Raw genomic sequence first — 21866 nt, forward strand, 5'->3', positions numbered from 1 at the left:
GTGATCGGGGAAGGGAGTTGAGTGACAGGAGGTGCGCGGCACGCTGGGAATTGTAGTTCCGAGCCTCCGTGGCCATAGCCATTTTGTAGTCAAGGGACTACAACTTCCAGAAGATCAAGGGGACTATTCTAAGGTGCCCCGGGAATAGGCGGCTCTCCCCCGGGCCGGGCGTCCTGGGGCACTGGTACCCAGCTGCCCGGCTGCAGGTAGACGTGAGGGCAGTGGTGAAGGGCTTGCCTGTGGCGGCTGTTGGGTGAGCGGACTGCGGGGGGGAAAGGGGCTGAGGTGGAGCGACCGAGCGTGCCATGCATTGAGCTAGGGAGCCTCTCTCAATTCCACGCCTGGGCTCGGCGTGGGAGAGGCGCGTGACGGGCGGCCTGCGGGGGATTCGCGGAGGCCTCTCCCGGGTCTCGTGGACGGGGCTGCGGGAGCTCTCGGCACCGGGGCCAGGGCGGGTGGGCGAAGGGTAGGCAGGCGTGCTGGGGCTCAGCTGTGGGAGTTTTCGGCTGGCGTGCGGTGGGGAATTAGCCGAGGAGCCCTAACTTGTATAAAAGCAGAGTCCATTTAAAGTTGGGCTGGATAGTCCGCCTCTCATTGGTTAGGGGGCTTGGAAAAAAGAGACTCGGCGAGCCCTCCGCTGTGGTGCCGCCGCCGCCGCCGCCGCCGCCGGAGTTGACTCTTCTGCTCGTACTGGTGCTGCGGCACAAACGTGACTTCCAACATTTAAAATTTATCGTTTTCCTTTCCAAGATGTAACTACAGATCAGACACTAAGGACCTTCACGTTTCGCTGATGTAGTTTTTGGAAGAAAAAGGGGGGGGAGTGAAGGGCGTCGGTTTTTTTTTTTTTCTTTTTCTTTTTTTTTTTGTGCCTCTGTGTTGTATGTTTCGGGGGAAATTTTCCATTATGAGTGTTTTACTAAAGTGAATTTTTCCTGTTTGCTTCGATCGTCTTTGGCTCTTTTTTGTTTTTATTTTTTAATTTTATCCTTCTCAATTTCGGATTTATTTGAAGGCGAATCTGGCTTTGGGGGAAGAGGAAGAAAAGTCGGATTACAAGATCAACCACCACCACCAACAATAAAAACCATCAGGATATTTTTTTGCAAATTTCTGACGGCTTTAAATTCATGAAGCAATTGTCCCCTTTTGCAATCAGCATTTGGATCTCAGAATGAGCAAGGAAAGACCCAAGAGGAATATCATTCAGAAGAAATACGTAAGTACTCCTAACAACACATCCTTTGGCTTGCAGTTTTAAGCAATGGTTGTGAATGTCAAGTTTATAGATAATTCTGCAGCTGAAAGGTTTTAAACAGCGTCCGATAAGGCTCTTTCTTTTCCGAAAGGGCTTTTCAGGCAAAGTCGTGTCTGCCTAGTTTGGTTGAGAAAACAGCCTGGTGTAGAGATACCCAAGTGAATCAATTGACCTCGAATGACACATTAATGCAGTTTTCGATGAAAGGCGAGGGGTTTGGTGGAGGTTGGGGTTCTGCGTTTGGGAACAGTAATACAACTAACCTGCACTCCGGGTGGATCCGGCCCCTTACTGCACTTTGCATACAAATGAGCCTGGTAGTGGTGTTATTTGGAAAATCGTGTAGGTAGGTGTGTTGGAAGCTGTGAGTTGCAAGCCCGGGTCGGCTTATGGCGATCTTCTTGCACTGGCACATCATTTAATGTATGTGGTCGTTTTGGTTTATCTAGTTTGCAACGTAACCCAGTTGGGAATCATGTTACAGAGAATGCACTTATTGGTATTGACTTTATAATGAGCCTCGTTTTGGTTTTGTTTAAAAGGAATTCATGGTTTCTAGTTCTAGAGGAGGGGAACATGGTTCATGTTTTAAAGTATGTATGTGTGTGAATACGTATGTTAGTACAAATTTCTCCCTGTTAACTGGATTTCTGAAATTGGGGTTGTAATAGTTAAATTTGTTTTGTGCATACTATGGCAGCGTTTTGCTTGGCATAGGGAGTGTTTTTGTTTTGTGTAGTGGCTTTTTTTTTTGTAAGTTTGAGGGGAGGGAGTGTAGAGGGGAACCAAGGGATTAACCAAATATGCACTTGAGTGATCGGTAGTTAGCTGCGTATGCTTTAGAGCAAAGAACTCATTTTCTCCAGAAAAAAGGCCTTTGAAGATACATAAAGAACAATGCGACCTTAAAAGAAAGTTTTATTTAACTAGAGTCGATGGTTTGTTGTTAATATTTTCCCTTTCTGACTACTGTGGAGTGTATAATGGGAGATGACCTTCGGAGCAGTGGTTTTGTAAAAAAAAAAAAAAAAAAAAAAAATATATATATATATATATATATATATATATATATATTATTTTATTGGGAAACCTGAATGCCTTTTCCGGAAAGCTGATCTTAATCTATACACGTAAACTTAACTATGAAAGAAACGCAAGATTAAATAATGAAGCTCAACTTACAAAGCTGCTCCATGAGGAATTTAAGAATTAAAATACATCCGCATTGCAGAGGGCTGGGTAGAGCGCAGAGGACTAGTTTAAAGTCGGTGTGTAGAAACTGCATGGACACAGCCTTCCCTTGGAGCGTGGATTCCTTCCCAGAGCATGTCTGATTCTGATGTAGCCACAAAGGAGATGGGGTAGAACTTGGACAAGAACCCCCCACTCTGTCCCGGATCTCGATAAGTTGGAGAACACTGTGGGGTCGGCTTTTTTTGTTGTTGCTGGAGGCCAGCGGATCCTGCCGAGTCTCGTCCGGCCGCAAGCCGATGTGGCCGGCTGTGGCCGTGCGAGGCAGAGCATGAGTTGCTGCTGGAGGAGCCGAGTCTGTGCTCACGCCAAGTTCCGGACGCAGCCAGCCGAGAGGGTGCGCGGGGCCGCGGCGGGCTGGGCCGGAGCCCGGGCTGGGGCCGCGGGCGCGCGGCGGCCTGTAGGGGGCAGACTCCGGGCTGAGCTGAGGCCGGGCGGGTGGGTGGGGCTCGCGGGTGGCGCGGCGTGCAGACTCGGGGCGTGCCTGGCCTGAGTGAGGGAGGCGGCGCTGGGGTGCGGGGGGAGTCTGCCTCGGGCGCCCCCCGCCGCGCGCTAGGCTGATCCGGCGTCTCCACGCCGCCCTGCCGGCGGGCTCCGGCGCAGTCTCGAGAGCAACAGGTTAAGCGGGCGAGACGTCAGCGCGCCCCCACCCCGCCCCGCGGCCTTCCTCTGCCGTGCGCCTTCGCCCCCTCCGCCCCCCTGCGTTCCGTCCTCTCCCCGCCCCCTGCCCCCAGTGGCTCTGAGTCCTCCGCCCCCATCTCGAGCCGCTGCGTTCTGTTGTCATTGTGACGTCACAAAGGGACCGGCCCGGTGGAACCTTCCCCTCCTCCGTGATGTCAAAAGTCCGGGCGGGAGGTTCCAGGCGCGGCCTAAGTAGGAGCTGCGGGACCGGGGCGTGGGAGGAAGAAGGGTTTGTGAAGGATGTGGCCGACCTCGTCCTTCCACTTTGAGGTGTCCCAGGTTCCACCAGGTGAGCGTCGGGAGCCTTCTACTCCTCACCGAATGCTCTTGAACCTTCGCAAAATATTTAGGGTCTGGGGAGCAGGGAGTATGTGCCGGCTTAACGGAGGAGTATTTTCCCTCCTCAGTTCCTGGTCTTTTGATGGTGTAGTTCCCGCTTAAGCCCGTGTTAATGAAAACTGCAATTGTGCGTGGATGGAGTTGAGGATTTGGTTACTTTGTCGTGTTGAGGGGTGGCTTTACAGGATGTAGCATAACTTTGGACAGGATGCTGCTCAGCATCCGCTATCTGCTATTGCGTTAAGCTTTTCACTGTCTTTGGGGGTAGGGCTGTTCTCTTGGTTGTGCCAGTCATCTTCCCACGAGCTGTATCTTCGGAACTCCTGAGAGAGGAAGGGCTGTACTCCAAAGAGCACAGGAGTCTCAAGATTCACTGGGTTTAGTTCTTAATAGGACAGCAAATGGTTTGTGGTGTGACTCTTCACTATTCGGTAAAGTGGAAAAAGTCTTAACTGTTTTTGTCACTTTACTAAGTCATTGAGATTATGTGGGTGGAAGATAGATGTAAATCAGTGAGCTTTAAATGGAAGGTAGCATTATTACTTGAGCTGGTGGAAGGCAGTGTGCTTCCTACAATTGGTCTCAAAAGCTTTAGATGCCTTCCATTTAGTTTAGGCAAAGAGTTTCAGAGTGTGATTGTAGATGGAAGGCTTTGGGAGAAATGAGTATTGTATTTTTTATTAAATGACATCATTGAGAAGCTCATAAATTGAAATATAATCCTGTCTTAATTGTGTTGGGCATGACTCCCACTACAGTACCTTAGATAACTGGAAAAGGTTGCCTTTCGGAGCCCCAATTCACTTGGACAATAAAACAGTTGCGAGTTTCCCCCTGTGTGTATTTTCTGCCATCATTCCTGTAGTTTGTTATTCTTAAGGGAAGTAGGGGGATGATAACCAGGCCATTTGTTCTTAGCTTGATACCAGATACTTGAAAAACAAATGATTAGGGTGGTATTTTGGATGACTTTGGCAGAATTTGTACCACTGGGCTGTAATAATGTTTAAAATAACACACATTATGACATCCTCTGAAACTAACAGGACGACTTTGAATGTGTTCTTTAATCGCTACTTGGGATTGAATTCAGATCTTAAGGCTTATTTGGAAGACTTTTATCTGTGGAGCCATATCACTAGTCCCCTCCCTAGCCTATTTTAAGGATCTAGTTTTTCAAATGTCTGTAGTTCTAGCAGTTTCCAAGATCATCTTTAGTTACATATCCAGTCTTAGTTGAAAGCCCTTCTTGGGCTACACAAAAAACAGTTCCTGCTCCCAATGCCACTCTGTTGATAGAATTTGTGCCTACCATACATCAGTACCGATCCCCAGATAAACCTCTAATCAGGAGTTTTAAGCAGGTGGATCATGAGTTCTAGGTCATTTTCTGCTATATATAGGAAGCGTGACGCCAGCAGCCTGAAGACCCGCTCAGAAACATACCCTAGACCACTGCATGATCTCAGAAAGTGAGAGTTAGCTTCATAAGGTTCAGAAACAGTTTTACTATATTTTATAGTTACAAAGTTAAAACAAGAGAAGTATACAAAGGCAGGGGTTTAGCTTAGTGCAGGAGTGCTTGCTTGGTATGGACAAAGTCCCAGGGGTTTTGATGATCTCCAGCAAAAAAAAAAAATTCAAAGTAATGATTGATTCCTGGCATGATTGATACACACCTTTAACCCCCAGCACTGGTGAGGCAGGCATGCATATCGCTTAGTTTAGGCTAACCTGGTCTATACAGCAAGTTCTAGGCCAGACTCTTGACTCAAGGGAAAAAAAAAATCAGTTTGCTTGTTTTTCCTTTGTTGAACAAACATTGTGGTATTTTACGGCTATAGAGGAAGAACTGAAGTTATTAAGTTATTAGTTGTCTTTTTTTTTTTTTTTTATCCCTCACATTCATATTGCTTTGTATTTGTTTCTAGTGGTGGAAAACCCTTTCCTTTCCCAAAAATCTAGGGCAGAGGTGCTTTGTTTTTATTTTTTTGCAGAGCTTAGGCTCTTGCACATGCTAGGAAAGCTGTGACACCAAACAATACCAGAAGCAACTTTAAGACACTAAGGTATGGTATTCAGACAGTACAGAAGCAATACAGTCAGGTTCATGGTGTGCTTAATTAATTTAAAATTAACTGGCTTATTTTTTGGGTTGATTTATTATTACTTTGTTTCTTCAAGACAAGGTTTCTCTGTGAAGCCTTGGCTGTCTTGGACTTCTTTGTGGACCAGGCTGGCCTTGAACTCATAACCTGCCTCTGCTTCCCAGAGGTGTGTGCCACCACACCCAGCTTTATTACTCTTTTTTTAAAGGGCTGATATTTCTACAGATCCTTCTTCACAATGAAAATTTTTTATATTTTGTTTGTGCACATATATGTGTGGATGCTGTTCTCACACGTGGAGGAGCTGGTTCTCTACCATGTGGTTTACCTGCTAAGCCATCTAACTTTGTTGGGAGTTGAGTATTTGTCTCTAGCCACTGGCCCAAATAGCCAGCTAGAAATCTTTTGTACTTTAGATGGTGAGTCGATATATATATATTTTATATATACATGTATCTATGTGTATGTGTATATACACATATTTATATATATGGTGTATCTAGGGCACTACTGAGTCCCCTCTATGTCCCTTGATTATTTAAACTTACTGACTTCAAAAGGACGACAGCTTTTGAAGTCCCTGTCTGGTGCCTGTTCCATTAACAGTAGAACTGTCTTGAAAGAGGATGAGGGGAAAATTATATTAAGCCAAGTATATAAAGGCCAAAGTAGAATGTTTTGAATCTGTAATGTTGTCTTGATCATAGTAGTATTTGGAATTAAGCTCTGGACATTTTAATTAAATTTTAGTTGCAGTGTTAAAACCTTATTGATGTTACTGGCCTGAATTTCCCTAAACATTGTTGTGTTAGGGACAACTAACTAACCTCTGTCTGCCTAGCCTCCTGCTTGTAGGTGCAGAATATTCTGGTTATTAACCCAAAACTTCTGCTTCGTGGGCAGCTGTAGGGTGTGCCTATGTCCCCTTTGGCTTCTACCCAGAATGCTTGCCAAGTGTCAGTTGTTTGTTCCCAAATCTGGTTATTCCAGTTGGGCTTATTCTTGTAATTACAATTAAATCTTATGTAAACCTTGAAATGACTGTGGAAACAATTGGTTCAACTTTAAGTTGAATGCTTTGTTGATGTGATATAGTGATAAAAGTGCTAGAAGAAGAAAAAAGAATTAGATATAGCCTGCACATTTCCTCTTGTAGATTCTTCATAAACGCTGCTTTGCAAGTCATTCCTCCTTGGTGGTGGTGCTGTATGTGTGGAATGTTACAGCTGCAGTCTGCAGGCCATTCATCCCCTTTAAACACCCAGATTCTCCTCTTCAACAGAACATGTCAGCAAGTCTGAAAGAATTCGTATTCAAAAATTAGACTGTACTGGATGGAGAGGTTAACTTAGGTCCCAGCATTTGGGGGGATGAGGGTTGCTATGATTTCCAGGGTAGCATGGGCTATAGAGTGAGACACTGTCTCAACAAAAGAAAAAGATTAGTACATTCTATTTATCTTTTCATCAACACTATTATTATTCTGTCATTTTTTTTCTGTGGCAACTCATGTAGTTCAAGCTGACCTGGAACTTACTGTGTAGTTAAAGATGACCTTGAACTTTGCCTCCCAAGCCCTGGAATTATAGGCACTATCATACTCGGACTAAAATTTTGTGGTTTTCTTTTTTCTTTTTACATTTAATAGTCCTCCCCAACCCTCGCAGGGAGTGGATGGGTGTGTGCTACATGTGTGTTGTATGCTCAGTGACAAGTGCCTTTACTCACTGAATCATCTTGCTGGTCAAAAGCTTATGTCCTGTGTGATACAGCAACTTTCCTGTCTCTGTCCCATGAGGAACTACCTTTGGTCTTCGTTTCAAATGCTTAAGTAAGTGTACACCCGTGTTTTTAATTTCCTTTTGAATCAAGATCTCATTCTGTCTGTAGTCCATGTTGGCCTCAAATCCATGGTGATCCTGCAGTGGGATTGCAGGAATGGCTTTTAACGAAGCTAAATGCATTAATAAGTTTAGTTCAGTTCTGATTCATGATAAAACTATTAAAGTTGCATGACTTCTTCAGGAAGTGATCACTGTTTTGCTAGTCTTGCCTGGTTCCAGTACTTATGTCCCCCTGCCTCCCCTAAACGTATGTACGTGTGTGTTATTTTTGTATATGTATATATGTTGTTGTGTGTGCTATGGCCTATGTAGCCGTCAGAGACGACAAGGCAGAGGTATGTTCTTTCCTCCCATTATGTGGATCTTGAAGAACTGGCTATCAGGCTTGGATGAAAAACACCTTTTCATGCTGAGCCATCCATTGTACCAGTTTAGAAAACACTTAGCCACACAACACCAACTTTTCTTGAAAATGTTATAAAGAGAAAACCCAGTCAGTTCTGAAGTAACCACCCACATTCATGATTTGTATAGCAAGCTCACATGAGAAAATGAGGTTTAAAACTATGTATTCCTGTGTTTCCGTTCAGATGAAACTGGTCTTAAAAAGCTTTGTCAGCATCTGAGAACAAGGCATGTGCCAGCCTGCAGCATACTTGTCTTTGATTCTTAAGGCAGTAGATGATGGAGCTACATCAGTGTTCACTGTCTCTCTGGGTCCTCATTGCAAGATCCCAGGCTGGTTGTTGGTGCTCTGTTAGCGATTGTCCACCCACACTTTTCACTGTACCTGAGGGCCAACATGGGCAGCAGCTCTCCAGGCTTCTAGAAACTGCTTAGGGCTGTCACACATCACCTTTGGTACCTTTCCCTGCATTTGTACTGTTGCTCTTGACTTTGCTGTTTTGGAGACTCTTAGTTCTAGAAGAAACTGCCCTTGTTCCTCACCAGCGGGCCATCCATGAAACACAAACTGTTAAATGTGTTAATGAGGCAACTTGAGTAATAGGACCATTACTCCTGGAGTCCTAAGGATGTGTGACTGTATTGGAGAAGAACCCTTCTCTAGAGTTCTTTTGTTACTCCTTTTTGACCTCCAGTTCTTGTGGGTGCTTCCCCTTCCTTAGTGCTGGGATTACAGGTGGGATTACCAACCTAAACACGGTATTTAAAGTTTTTAAGTTAGTAAGTCTATCAAGACACTCATGCAGAGGAGGTCTGAAATAGTTTAGATAGCAATGTTGATTTTTCGAGACAGGATTTCTTCTCTGTGTATCCTTGGCTGTCCTGGACTCCTTTTGTAGACCAGGCTGGTATTGAACTCACAGAGATCCACCTACCTCTGCCTCCAAGTGTGCTAGGATTGCAAGCCTGAGTCAGTATGCCTGGCAATCCATTATTTTCTAATCACTACTTTGGAGAGGGCTCCATCTTCAATGGTTGACCCTTTCTTAGTTCTCATTTCTGTCAGCTGTTAAGTGGGTGCCAGGAGGAAATGAGAAGGGATTAGTTAGAGAACTGAGCATGTATTTCTTGTGTTTATACTTTCTATAGGCTTGCAGAAAGAGGCTAAATGAATGTGCATTCTGTTAGGCAGCAGAGCAGTTGCTCTTTGTGTATAAATTGTCACTACCAGTAAGTACATTGGCTTCAATCAGGAAGGACCTTGAATTTGGACAGGCCTGTTTTCAATATATAGGACACTTATATAATGAACAAGTTTGAGAATATGAACCGAATGAATTCAAATTCTAGCTCTTACTTAACCTGGTTGTATGAACCTGGGCAAGCTACACAACATGACTGAGTTCCTTCCGCATCTGGAACATTGTTGAGTGTACCTCATAAGCTTGTTGCTGGGAGAGTCAGGGAGATTTTTGATGTGAAAGCACTTTGTAAACTGCATACTGCTGCACAAATGCTCAAGGTATTATTACACAGTTGGAGATCACCAACTTGGAGACATCAGGCCTGCCAGCAGCCTTCCTAGCTGACTCAGAAATAAATAAATCTAGTAAATTCATAGTGAACAATATATTTAGAGTAAGGCTTTAAAGATTAAGAGGTGATATAATAACCGCCCTCCCCCATTCCCACTTTGCTTGTTGAATGCCTCTTGTATCAGGCAGCATGGCATTTAGAAAGGATAGATTGAGAATTAAGATCAGAGCAGCACAAACAAGTTTAAAAGAATGACTTGAAGTATATATATTCCTTGAAGATGAAAATCTGATCATTATCGGTGGCTGCTTGTGTGGCCTTCTGCATTAAGTATAAGCCAGATCTGTCCTTACCACAGAATGGAAAACCTTTCTTGTTTAAACCATCCATTTACCTTGCCCCTGTGCATTTTACATCCTGAAGTTAGCCAAGTCAGTCCTGAACTTTGCAAGTTCTCATCTGTGCTCAGGCAAGCGGATTTCCTTCCTGAGAAGTCCACCATGTTACTCTTGGGCCTCATGGCTAGACTGCCCTACTCTGTAGACTCTCTGACTCTTAGTCTTTCCTTGCTGATGTGTAGCGCCCCTTCTAGGTGCAAGGAACACTTCTTTATGTTGTGTGTCTGTTAGGTGTGAGTTTTGTAGGTGATTGTGGGTAAGTGCTTTGTACCAGCATATAGTTAGTACACAGAGAATTCTTTCTTTCTTTCTTTCCTACTTTTTTTGAGACAGGGTTTCTTTGTGGTCCTGGCTGTCCTGGAACTCTCAATATAGACCAGGGTGGTCCTGAACTCACAGAGATACAACTGCTTTCCAAATGCTGAGATAAAAGGCGCGTGCCACCACTGCCTGGCACACAGAGAATTCTCTAATTAAAGCTAATGGTGGAATGTGTCCAGTACCACTGGGAGGGAATTGGTATGGAAAAAGATGGAGTACATTCACTAATTAGAATTTCACACTCTTATTTTAAAGCTGGGAACCTGTCTGTTGTTATAAGAATGTCCCAGTCCCCACACTCTGGAGAGCTGGGCATGAAATCTAGCACTCGAGAGTGGAAGAAGGCCTCTTTTGTTGTCTTTAGACAGGTCTTCATGACACTTTCTCTCTTGCAGGTGCATTCTTAGTCATCCAGGGTAGTTGAAGTAATTGATTCATTTTCATGGAAAAATAAAAATTCATATGTAATCCCCATAACTAATTATAAGCCAGTAGCATTTTTCCCCTTGTGAAAATGGCTTTTCTGCTTCATATAAAATCATTTCAATCAGACAAGTACTCAAAGATAAAAATTACTGAAATTGCATACGGGATATTCCACTTTAGATGTATAGGCTCATTATGTGCTTTTTGCATTTATATATCTTAACTCACTTATCAAATACAATGATTTTTAACGGTCTAGGCACGTCATTGACATGAGTTTCACTTGACCTGTTGCCCCCTTGATGGTTTTTCCACAGGTTTAGGATTGTTAAAAAAATGTTTTGTGTAGCCTGCCTTCTTTGCACTTCAGAGTCCTGTAGAGAATTACTGACTCAGAATTGTGCGGTATTGACTTATGGGGAGGGCCTGTGCTAATTTAGGGTTCTATGCATGGTACATATCAGACTGTTGCATTTGTTTGTTGGCTTTTAAAAACCAATACAGACACTTGTAAGTAGTAAAGATGTCAGTTGAGGGTGGTTTTTTTTTTTTTTTTGTTTGTTTTTGTTTTTTTTTTAAATTTCTTATTTTCTTGGCCTCTCTCAGAGCATTTAGGACTAAGAAATGTGAAAGCACTTTGTAAAACAATAAGAACACAATGTGTTATTAGACAGAAGGGCTTTTTAGTACTGAAGGGAAGGAGGAGAGAGCTTGTGGAATTGTACCTTTTGAGTGTTTATGAGTTTCTTTTTCCTTTGTGTATGCACGGGAGGTACTTAAGTAATAAAATGACCTGGGAGCATGCTGTTTGTACATGTGATGTCAGTCCTCTTGTTAGTAAGGTAGACTTTATCGTTAACATTGGGCCCTGAGGGCTGAGGCTTCATAGCTTGCTCAGTTAAATAAAACTGATAGCTTTTAGCGGCTTACTGTTTGCTCCTGTCCTAAGAGAATTTATAGTTTACTAGGGAGCCAGGATGTAAAACATTAGGAAGAGAGCACTGGCTTTTGAGTCAGATTGAAGTCAGAGATCTTGGGCTATGTTTAGACGATGGTGACCTTGGTCAGATTGTTTGCTTCTGAGTTCTCTGCTTTCCAGAAAGAAGAGCCTCTTTACAGAATTAGAGGAGAATGAAGGGTTAACAAGGGAGTGTCAGACAGTCTAGACAGGGTTAATCCAAGTCCTGCAGGCCCACAGGGTGCAACTCTCCAATTTCAACGTTGAAGAGGATGTGTTTCTGGGTCATCTGCATTACAGCATATTCTAGTTGTTTGAGAAAGAGGGTGAAGATCAATCTGCCTGCTTATTAGCACCTGGCCTTTCTTACCAAGGCTTGCCTTTTCCTTTAGTAATGGGAAAATTTTGGGATTGAATTTTTCTTGTCCCTCCCATGGTTTATGAGGTTGAAATAGTGTCTAAGAAGCAGCATTCCTTTTTGTGTTCGAGTCCTCTTGGATGAACTTTGCCTTAGATGGAATCTAACTCCCATTGGTTTTACCCCAGTTGCTCCCTTTCCCATTCTTATACTGCCCAAAGCACTAAAGCGCTGTTTGTTCTATTTTCAGCTTGCTTGATGTCTTGAGGATGAAAGAGCCAATGTGAATGGAAAGCATTTAATAAGGAGTCATGGTCTGGGCTCCCAGTTAAATTAGTAGCACATGCTTTTCATTTGCCTTGAAGGATTTTGCTTATGTTGCTTCGCTGTCGCTGTGACATCACACAGCTTGTCCCTCCACATAAGCTAAATGACTTTACATCATACAAGGCCACTCCTCTGGGTTGTTCCCTGTGTCAGTTATGGCTGACATGGAACTCACTTTGTAGATCAGGCTGTCTTGGAATTCACAGATCTGCCTGCCTCTGCCTGCCCAATGCTGGGATTAATTAGTTAGTTACTGTGCAGTTACGATTTCAGGAGTTTCGGTAGAAGAAACTATTTTGTGTTACCCCACAACAGGGTTTCTCTTTTAGCTATGCTGGAACTCCTGTCTGTAGTCTAGGCTGTCCCTGAATGCAAGATTTGCTTGCCTCTGTTTCCTGATTGCTGGGACTCCACCGACTGCTTCTGCTTACCAGATTGTGGTATTGAAGGCGTGTGCTATCACATCTGGCTGAATTACACTTTTCTTTGTGTGTGTGTGTGTGTGTGTGTGTGTGTGTGTGTGTGTTTGTATGGGTGCTTGTATGCCTGCCATAGATTAGTTCTGGAGGTCAAAGGATAACTTTTGGGAGTTGGTTCTCCTGTGTGCTTTTCCACCTGGGCATTGAACTCAGGTTGTTTGGCTTGGTGGAGTTTACCTTTACCCAACTGTTATTCAGAAACAGACCAACAGAGCCTCCTTTTTTGAAAGATGAACAGTATTCTGTGGCTCAAAGTTTGTCTTGAGTACTGGGAATGTAGGTGTATGCTTCTTGATATATTTTATTTTTTATATATCTACATGTTACATTTTCCCCAAAAGAATATACAACATTAGTGAGCTGCCATCCCAGAAACAAATGTTTTTTTGCCTTAACCTGATTGAAGTTCAGTTACCATGCAAATCTGACACAAGATTAAAATGTGGGCCTTGAACAAACAGTTGCTGTCAAATCAGCAGTGTTTGGCTGATTATTTAATATGTATATTTAATTTATATACATTTAATTTATATGAGTAATTTAATATGTATATATGTCTGTATATATACATATTATACACACACACACACACACACACACACACACACACACATATATAATTGAGACAGGGTCTCTCTGTAATCCTGGCTGTTCTGGAACTTACTATGCGGACTAGGCTGGCCTTAAACTTGCATCCGTCCTCCTGCCAATGGCTATATATAGAGTGCTGGAAGCAAAGACAGCGCTCTGAGTTATAACTTTCTTTTCTTTTGAGGCACAGTTTTTATACTATATAGCACAGGCTGGTTTGAAATGAACTAGAGTAGCCCAGGCTGCCTCCAAGGTCACTGAGCCTCTCCCAGAGTCTGGCTTTACCAGCATGAGCCACTACACCTAGCTGAGCTTTGAATTTTGACCTACAAACTTTGCTAAGTAGTATTGGTATTGACACCCTGACAGAACTTTTAATCTGTAAGAATTTTAAAGATTCATGAAAGTAATTCTTAGTGATGATTCTCTCCTGAGGGGCAGAGATCAGATTTCTATTTAAATACCAATGTAGTTTATCACTCCCCTCCCCCCAGGCTGGGCCAGACTGGATCTGGGTTTAATAATGAACTTCTGAATTCCTCTTAGCTTGGTTGGTTGGTGTTAGTAATGAATCAGTGTTTTATGTCTTTAAATGTTTTCATATATTCACTCTGTATTGTAATCTTTAAAAGTACTGTTAGGATTCCAAACCACTGTGGTTTTAAACTGGGTTGGAATCTGAAAGGTGGCTGACAAGAGCGAAAAGAAAACCTCCATTAAATAAAAAACATGTTTGGCTTGAGATTGTCTGGGCTCTGGGCACATCTTAGCCTTAGGCCAAGCCCCGTGGTTGAAGAAATCAGCTTCTCATTCTCTTGGATTTACTCTCTGCTCCTCCTTGCAAAGCAAAATTAAAACTATTAACTACATCATGAGTTTTTGTGAGTTATTTGAAAACTAAGCTTGATGAAGCTGTATGAATTTTTGTTCAGATGAGACTGTAATGTCTCACATTCGATTGTACTTGAGATAAATCAACTAATTCTGATAAAATGGATTTTCTTTTGTTTGGCCTTGGTAAACTGGGGAGGATCAAGAGGTTGGGGAAGATGGATCTGACTTCACAGTATCTACTCTCAAGCTTTTCTTTCTTTCTTTCTTTCTTTCTTTCTTTCTTTCTTTCTTTCTTTCTTTCTTTCTCTCTCTCTCTCTCTCTTTCTTTCTTTCTTTTCTTTTTTTTTCTTTCTTCCCTTTTTTTGTTGTACTGCCTGGTCTAATTAAGTGATGTCTGGTAATTTCCCAAAGTGACCTAGACTGGGATGAAACACATGCTCTACTCATCTAGCCTTTTCCTCCTTTTTCTTCCAGGAGACTTGCTGAAGTTGTCATGTATTTCTCTGCAGAATTTATTGGAGCGGTAGGCAAAGCCTCCTGGGAGTATAAATAATGATGATTATAAAAAACAGTCCGTTTACCAGGGAAGGCCATTATCTTTGACTTGCAAAGCTTTTATAGCCAAAGAATGTTTTGCTTACAGTTGTTTAATACACATAAACACCTTAATGTTACCTGTGGTAAAGAGTTGTTCCTTTTCCCCTTTGTACACGGAAGTCATTCCTGTAAAGAACACAAGATGTCACCTTGGCCCAGCAAACAGCTTCTTTTTCTGGACAGACATAAGGCGGCTTTGGGAAGTGCTTTTCAAGGAATGGAGTGTCTGGCTGCCTTCTTGCTTGGTATCAACAGCAAATAATCCTCCGTGTTGAGTGCTAAGAGATTGTAAAGCTGTTAAGTAGGCATTAACTTTACTTGTGCAGTATTTTCGTATCCAAATTACAAATTCAGGGTGGTTTTGAAGTTAATCTAGGCAACTTGTAGAGTAGCCACCAAATGACTGTCTGTGACAGGTACTCTCCTGCTCTTTATTGTTAGCACAGATTACAACTTCAGAGTAATAGAAACACTAAAAGTTGCTCCCTGAAATATTTTTGTTAAATTAGTTAGGTCAGGGGAGAGCTTTCAGGAGCCCACTTTGTCCTTTCACTGTGTGAGTTCTGGGACTGAAACTCAGGTCCCTCAAGTCTCAGCTGAAAGTGCTTTTACCTGGAAATTTATTTCTTTGGCCTTTAAGTTGCCTTTTTTTTTTTTTTTTTTTTCCTTGCTTGGGGATAAAGTAACCCCTGGCCTTTGTTTGCTTTTAACAACAGACTGACTAAAAGCAAGTTTTTGGGAGAAAAGGGCTTATTTGGCTTATTTAACTGAGGAGTGATTCTATCTCAACCTTTCTAGTAGCTGGGAATGTAGGTATGCATGCCACCAAGCTTGGGCGTCACACTTTGTGTTTAAATTTTCTTTTGGTGGTGAGAATCAAACTCCCAGGGTCTGCCAACATAGGCTGGGCCAGAACCGTTATCACTGAGTAACACCCCTACTCCCAACTCAGTTTTACTTAGGCTTTCTTGTAGCCCAGAGGAGGAACTTCTGATCCTTCTACCTCAACCTCCTGATAGGGAGGTGATGGGATTATAGACATGTGACATGTGTTGTGGATGGAACCTGGGGCTTTCTTTCATGCTAGGTAAGCATTCTTTACCTGAGAGCCCCAGCCCAGCACTTTGAGCACCCAACTGACCTTTGCTTGCTATATCTTGTGCAAACTATCAGCTTCAAAGCATATCTTTTAATCATCATGTACCACAATTCTGGTCCTATATTCCCATGTTTGTGGTATTTTAAACCAAGATGAGGCATCTCAGTCTATCCCTATATAATTTTAGATGTGACTGTAATGTCTTTTGAAAACAGTTCCGTGGTTTGTAGTATATTCATAGTTTATACAACTACCACTGTGGTCAATTTTAGAACATTTCAACACTCCACAAAGAAACTCCATACCAGTAATGCTCCCCAGCCTCTGACAGTCACTAATCTTTTCTGAATCCGAGGAATGTTTTTTCCTAGATACTTGACATAAATGGATTAATAAATAAAATATGTGGCTTTTGTGATGAGCTGGCTTCCGCTCAGATGACTCTCACAGTTTTAGCATGTTTCGATATTCAAGGGTTGATCGTGCTCACGTGTGGATGGATGCACCACATGCTGCTTACTCAGCAGGGCTGTGCCCACCAGTGGTTTTGGTTAGTTTTACACAAACTAGAATTCACCTGAGGAGTAGTCAGCTGAGGCATTGCCTCTATCAGATTGGTCTTTGAGTGTGTATGTGGCTCTGTCTTTTTTTTTTTTTTAATAATTTATTAGGGAAGGCTCAGCCCACTAGTCCCACCTTTGGGTAGGTAGTTCTGGGAGCTAATAGGAAAGGTAGCTGAACTGTGAGCCTGAGAGCATTCATTCCTCTGTGGCTTCTGCTTTGGCTTCCCCAGAAGATGATTTATAACCTGTAAACTAAAATAAATCCTTTCCTCTCTCAAGTTAGTTTTGGTCAGTGTTTTATCACAGCAACAGAAACAGACTAGAATACCAGCTATCATTTGACGTTCGTGTTTGTGTAACATTTTTTTTTCCTGTTTTGTGTAAGTTCTTACATGGAGTTAAGATTGATGGTATTTGATTGAAATGCAGTAATTGGTTAGAAAAACTGCAAATGCTCATCACTAAATGTAGTTAGGTTGTTTACATACTGGGCTTGAAGCCCCCCACTTCTGGGGTTCAGTGGGGTCCTCTCTCCTGATTGGCTGCCACTTTTGATTCAGCTATTATGTAATCTCACTCCCTCTGCTCATTTGTAAAGTAATTCAAGTCATATGTTTATGTGGGAGCCATGTATTCCACTTGCTTAGTGTGGCCCTTCAGGGTTCATCATGGGCTGATTTACTTCATGAGGCCCAGATTCCTTTTTGGGGGGTTGGTGGCTGTAGAAGGTTTTTAAATGAGTCATCTCCATAGTGCTTACCTCAGATTTCTGGTTTTTCAGCTGGGTGTAGTGGTGCCTGTCTGTAATCCCAGCACTCAGGGAGGTAGAGGCAGGCAGATTTCTGTGAGTTCTAGGCCAGTCTGTTCTACAGAGTGAGTTCCAGAACAGCCAAGGCTACACAGAGAAACCCTGCCTTGAAAAACAAAAACAAAACAAAATTCTGGTGTTTCAGGTCTTGGTTCTTGTATGTGGTTCTACTTTGGGCTAAGGACTAAATGATTGACAGCCCTTTTCCCCTATCACACTTTTCTTTCTTTTTTTTTGCCTCAGAGAGATAGATCCTCCTGCCTGTGCTTCCTGAGCAGTGAGATTAAAGGTGTGCACTTCTTACTATAACTTGGTCCTGGCCTCCAGCTTTACTCAAGTGCTGGGATTATAGGCATAAACTGCCACAGTTGTCTCAGCTTTAAGCTTCTGTGTGCTTATCTCTGCTAACATTGTTTTGCAGAGTACTTTGATTGAGGCTAAGAATTAATTATTTACCCAGAAATTCTTCCTGAAAAACATCTTTTAAGTGTGGGCACCTTTTTGAAACAGGCACTCAGATAGTCCAAGGTCAGTTTTACTGTGTTTCTTGTGCAAGCTTTAAACAGCATCTTCAAGATGCTGAGATTATAAAATGGATAGGCCTGATTTTCTTGCTACTTCCAAGCTGGTTAAAACAGTAACAAGTGCTCTTCATGATATGTGTAAAATGATAGATATTTGAAGAAAGAGGCCTGGAACATAATTATTGCTTAAAATTTTATGTGTGGGGGCATTTTGCCAGCATTTATGTGTGCCTCTTTCCTGCCGAGGCCAGAAGAGGGCATGGAATTCCCTAGGACTGAAGTGCCAAGGCAGTTGTGAGCTGCCATGTGGGTGTTGGGGAATTGAACCAGGTCCTCATCTCTCTCTATTGTGATTTGTCAAATTTATTCTTAAATACAGTGTTCTAAAGTTGTTTAGATGGTATAGTTATTTATTGGAATAATGGTTTTTGCTCCTTTTTAAGCACTCAGAAATAGAAGGGGGCAATAAGAGAAGTGGAGTGGGAAACTTACATGCAGATGACAGGTAAGGTGACCCCCCATGGGATTGGCTAGCATTCTGTGAAGATGGAGTGAGCCTTGTGTGCATTGTGCTGAGGATGGCCACACTTTCCTCAGGATTCCCATAGGAAGCCAAACACTTACATGTTTGTGTATGGAATGTTACATGTTATACAGAGTTGAAGTTGATTGTCAGAAAAATTCGTTACTAATGTTGTTAACCACATTCTTCACACACACTGCTTTTTCTGGAATGACTGTTCTATATTGAGTCCTGTCCAAAGGCCGTTAATTTAGTACCCACATCAACCTAGAAATTTTGTGTGCCCTTGGGTGTTTGTGAGTCTAAGAAGTTAGTATTTTAAACTTTGCATTAACTGGAAATGTTTTCTGCTGTGCTGCTTTTCTGTGGTATACCTATGTACTTAGTTGTGTTATTTGGAAAGCAGCCGCCACATCCCACTAAAATTAAAATTGCTTATTAGAGCTAATTTTAGAATTGAGTTAGAACTGCCCTATAATGTAATGCAGAATATTTCCCAATAATGCCTAGGTTAACAATGATAGTCTTGCTGCATTGTTCAAAGAAGGCTTCTGTTCAGACCCAGCTGGGTTTCAGGCTTAATTCATTGCTCTATGGTGGGATCACCACAGCTGCTGTGGGGCCTTTACAAATGCAAAAAAGCTGTCAGTGTTTGTTTCATCAGCTGCATAAGTGATGAGGCCAAGTTGAGGAATCCATTCCAGTGCGCAGTGTGCAGGCTGTAGCCATCATTGTTTATAGAATTAGTGTGTTGGAGCTTTAAAATAGTTGGCACATCATCTGCCCTTTAAGAGTACAAGACTAGTTGGTTGTCCTTGTAGTGCTTGCTGGTCCCAGTCTACCTCTTGTCTTTTAACAGGGCTCTGGCCTGTTCTAAGATTTAATTTCTTTGGATGTCGTTGGAGTGCTAAAATCTTGACCCAGACAGACTTTGGGTTCTAAAGTCTTTAATCACCTCACAGCTCCACATAGGTATGGCTGTCAGCTGAAACTTAAAATAGCATTCCAGATTTGGCTTTGTGAGATTGAGTTTGTGAAGTGATATTGCTTTGGGAATGGCTTTCTTTTCAGCAATCCAGCTGTTAGGACCACTTAACCACCGACCCACTGGACAGGACACTTTCTAGTCAATTGGGGGCTCTTAGTTAGAGTGACTTCCTCAAGCCCTGGTGTAACTGGGTGCATGCCCAGTTTTTGTTTGGCAAGCAGGCCTTAGGGACCAGTACCCATAGTTTCCTTGCTGTTGCACACGACAGGGTAGAATCAAATTCTCCTGTCTTTCTGTGCCTCTGACCCTTGATGGCCTGAAACTTGCTGTGCAGCCTTTGGGTTTGAGATCTTGTAGCCCTGTGGTGTTGGGGTTGAACCTTGGACAAACCTTTCATTTTGAAGTGATTAATTCTCAAGAGTCTTTGTAAAAGGAGGCCTGGCTACTGTGCCCCAACTGTAAGAGTATATGGCTTTTCAAGCTTCTTAGCCAACTAGGATGAGGACTTGTGTTTCCTTATTTCCAGTTGGGAAGGCCACAGAGTGCTCTCTCATATTCATAAGAAAGATGGCACAAAAAATTGAGGGGCTCCAAATGAAAGATCAGTATACCAATGAGCTTTATCTCAAGTAACTGTCCCTCCTGTTAGGTCTGGGCTATGCCCAGGACCTAACCTGTTCTGTAGGTTTCCTACAGTCAAGAAGTGACCCTAACTTCTGGATTTCTGAGCAGAGTGTCTTAATCACTTTGATTCTAGGAAGTGGCTGAAGCCTAACAGGACAAATGGGGCTGATGAATTCCATGTGGTGTACTGATTAGGTAGGGTTTGGGGACCCTGTCCTTACTTGGCCTTAAGAACAGATTTCTTAGGATGGTCTCTGACATGTATATTTACCACTCAATTATAGTTAACTTCCAACAGAGAACAAATAAAAATACTTTCCTAACACCCTCTCTCATCCTCTCTCTGAAATAGTAGCAATGAAAAGGAAAAATGCAAACAGTGAAGGCCACATTTCTCCCCCAGGGGAAAGACTAATTTACAGGGTCTCAAGGAAACAGCAGTTTCATGGTCATTGTTCTGTGCAGTCCTTGGTTGACCTGTTTCTTCTGTTCTGGTGTTTCAACTATATATTTTGGGTTCAGTCCCTTCTGCTTTTTTGAGTCATTTTGAGATGAGACATTTTCTAGTGATGGGTTGAAAAGTTGTGCATCCTTCGTGTGATTGAGGTGAGCAACAGTTATTGTGTGTGTGTGTTTGTTCTGGTAAGTGGGCACAGATCTCCCTAGTGGCTTGCTTGATCAAAATATGCTGCTATAAATGACAACCCTAATCCCTACCAACTTAGTATCTGAGTGCTCATGAAGTTTGTTACCTTTGTCTTCAGTTTGTGAAGTGGGGTGTACATTCCTGGCAGAGGTGCTCTAAAACATCTACCTGTCCTCTACGTTAGAGATCTATCCTTCCACGGGTGCTTCAGCAGCTGCTTTCTTACAGCTGCTTTGATTGGGGTGATTTACAACTTGCTGGATGGTAAACCTTATGTAGATTTTCCTTGGCTATAAGCAGAGATGAAAAATTCAGTATTCTGTACATAAACCATAGTACACAGAAGATGCTGTTGGTTTACTGAAATATTATTCCTGTTAACTCTCTCTCTCCTCATCACTATAGAGCAATCTACCAGCACCTTCACTTTTCTCAGGTGAAATAGTTCGAGGTGTGTCTGTGAGGTCTGGGCATACCTGCCTGTAATCTTACCTGGAAAGGAGCCTGAATGTGAACTAGCTGGTTGTAGACAGCAGTAGGTGCTGAGTAGGAAGTATAGTACTCCTTGGAGGGACATCGTTTGTATGGAGTTAAGTCAGGTTTTAAACTCTAGTACACTGTAGATGGACTTGGAAGTATGCCCACTGTATTGAGTTTTCTGGTTGTCACAAGCCATCTTGTTGAGATGCCTCCTGAAGGATGGTCAAGTCTGGTGTGCTGCTGATTCTGTTAGTGAAGAGCTTCTGAATACTCCGTTGTGAAACCAGCCCACCAGTGCTTTCACTCTCATTTACCCTAACTTGTGATTGAATGGATATTCCTGGGGTGTGTGCACACTGATCCTGAGACCTGTGTATTATTTACATTATTGAGGGTGTGGCTGTGTTTCTCAGGGGCAAATAAACTGCAATTCACAAAACACTGGGGGAGGAAGGTAAGTTGGTTCCCTGAGATGAACCATTCAGAGTGCTGCTGGCTTAGGAGTTTTTTTTTTTTTTTTTTCTTTCTCCTTCGAGACAGGGTTTCTTTGTATCCCTGGCTGTCCTGGATTCCCTTTGTAGACCAGGCTGCCCTAGAACTCACCGGTCAGCCTGCCTCTGCCTCCCAAGTGCTGGGAATAAAGGAGTGTGCCACCATGCCCTGCTAGAACTTAGAAGTTTTAACATGGTCTTTCTTAGAGGGGATGTTTAGTAGAGGGAAGATACAAAATAAAGAATTCTCCATATGCCAGAAAGTGGCTAGGGACACTGGTTTCCACTAGAAATGGGTTGTGGCCACTTCTTTTCCCTCTGGAAAACCCCCACTGAATGTATAAACTTAAAACCCTCTCAGCTGGGGCTGGAGAGTTGGCTCAGTGGTTAAGAGCACTCTCCCAGATGG

At 42.7% G+C, this 21866-nt stretch overlaps 1 protein-coding gene across 2 annotated transcripts in view; it reads left to right on the forward strand.

Moving 5' to 3' along the window:
• The window catches only part of Jarid2 (jumonji and AT-rich interaction domain containing 2), a 196084-nt gene that overhangs the window by 815 nt on the left and 173403 nt on the right, over positions 1–21866 (forward strand). Inside the window, exon 2 of one of the 2 annotated variants that reach the window (XM_055595137.1) lies at positions 1016–1219. In XM_055595137.1, coding sequence (XP_055451112.1) covers positions 1175–1219 — 45 coding nt within the window. In that variant the 5' untranslated portion in view covers positions 1016–1174. Of the gene's footprint in view, positions 1–482; positions 1220–21866 lie in introns of those variants that run through there. The other variant, XM_055595138.1, reaches the window with a different exon arrangement.

This window comes from Psammomys obesus, unplaced genomic scaffold, assembly GCF_907164565.1.
Source record: "Psammomys obesus unplaced genomic scaffold, mPsaObe1.curated_primary_1811, whole genome shotgun sequence".
In the NCBI taxonomy this organism is placed as follows: Eukaryota; Metazoa; Chordata; class Mammalia; order Rodentia; family Muridae; genus Psammomys; species Psammomys obesus.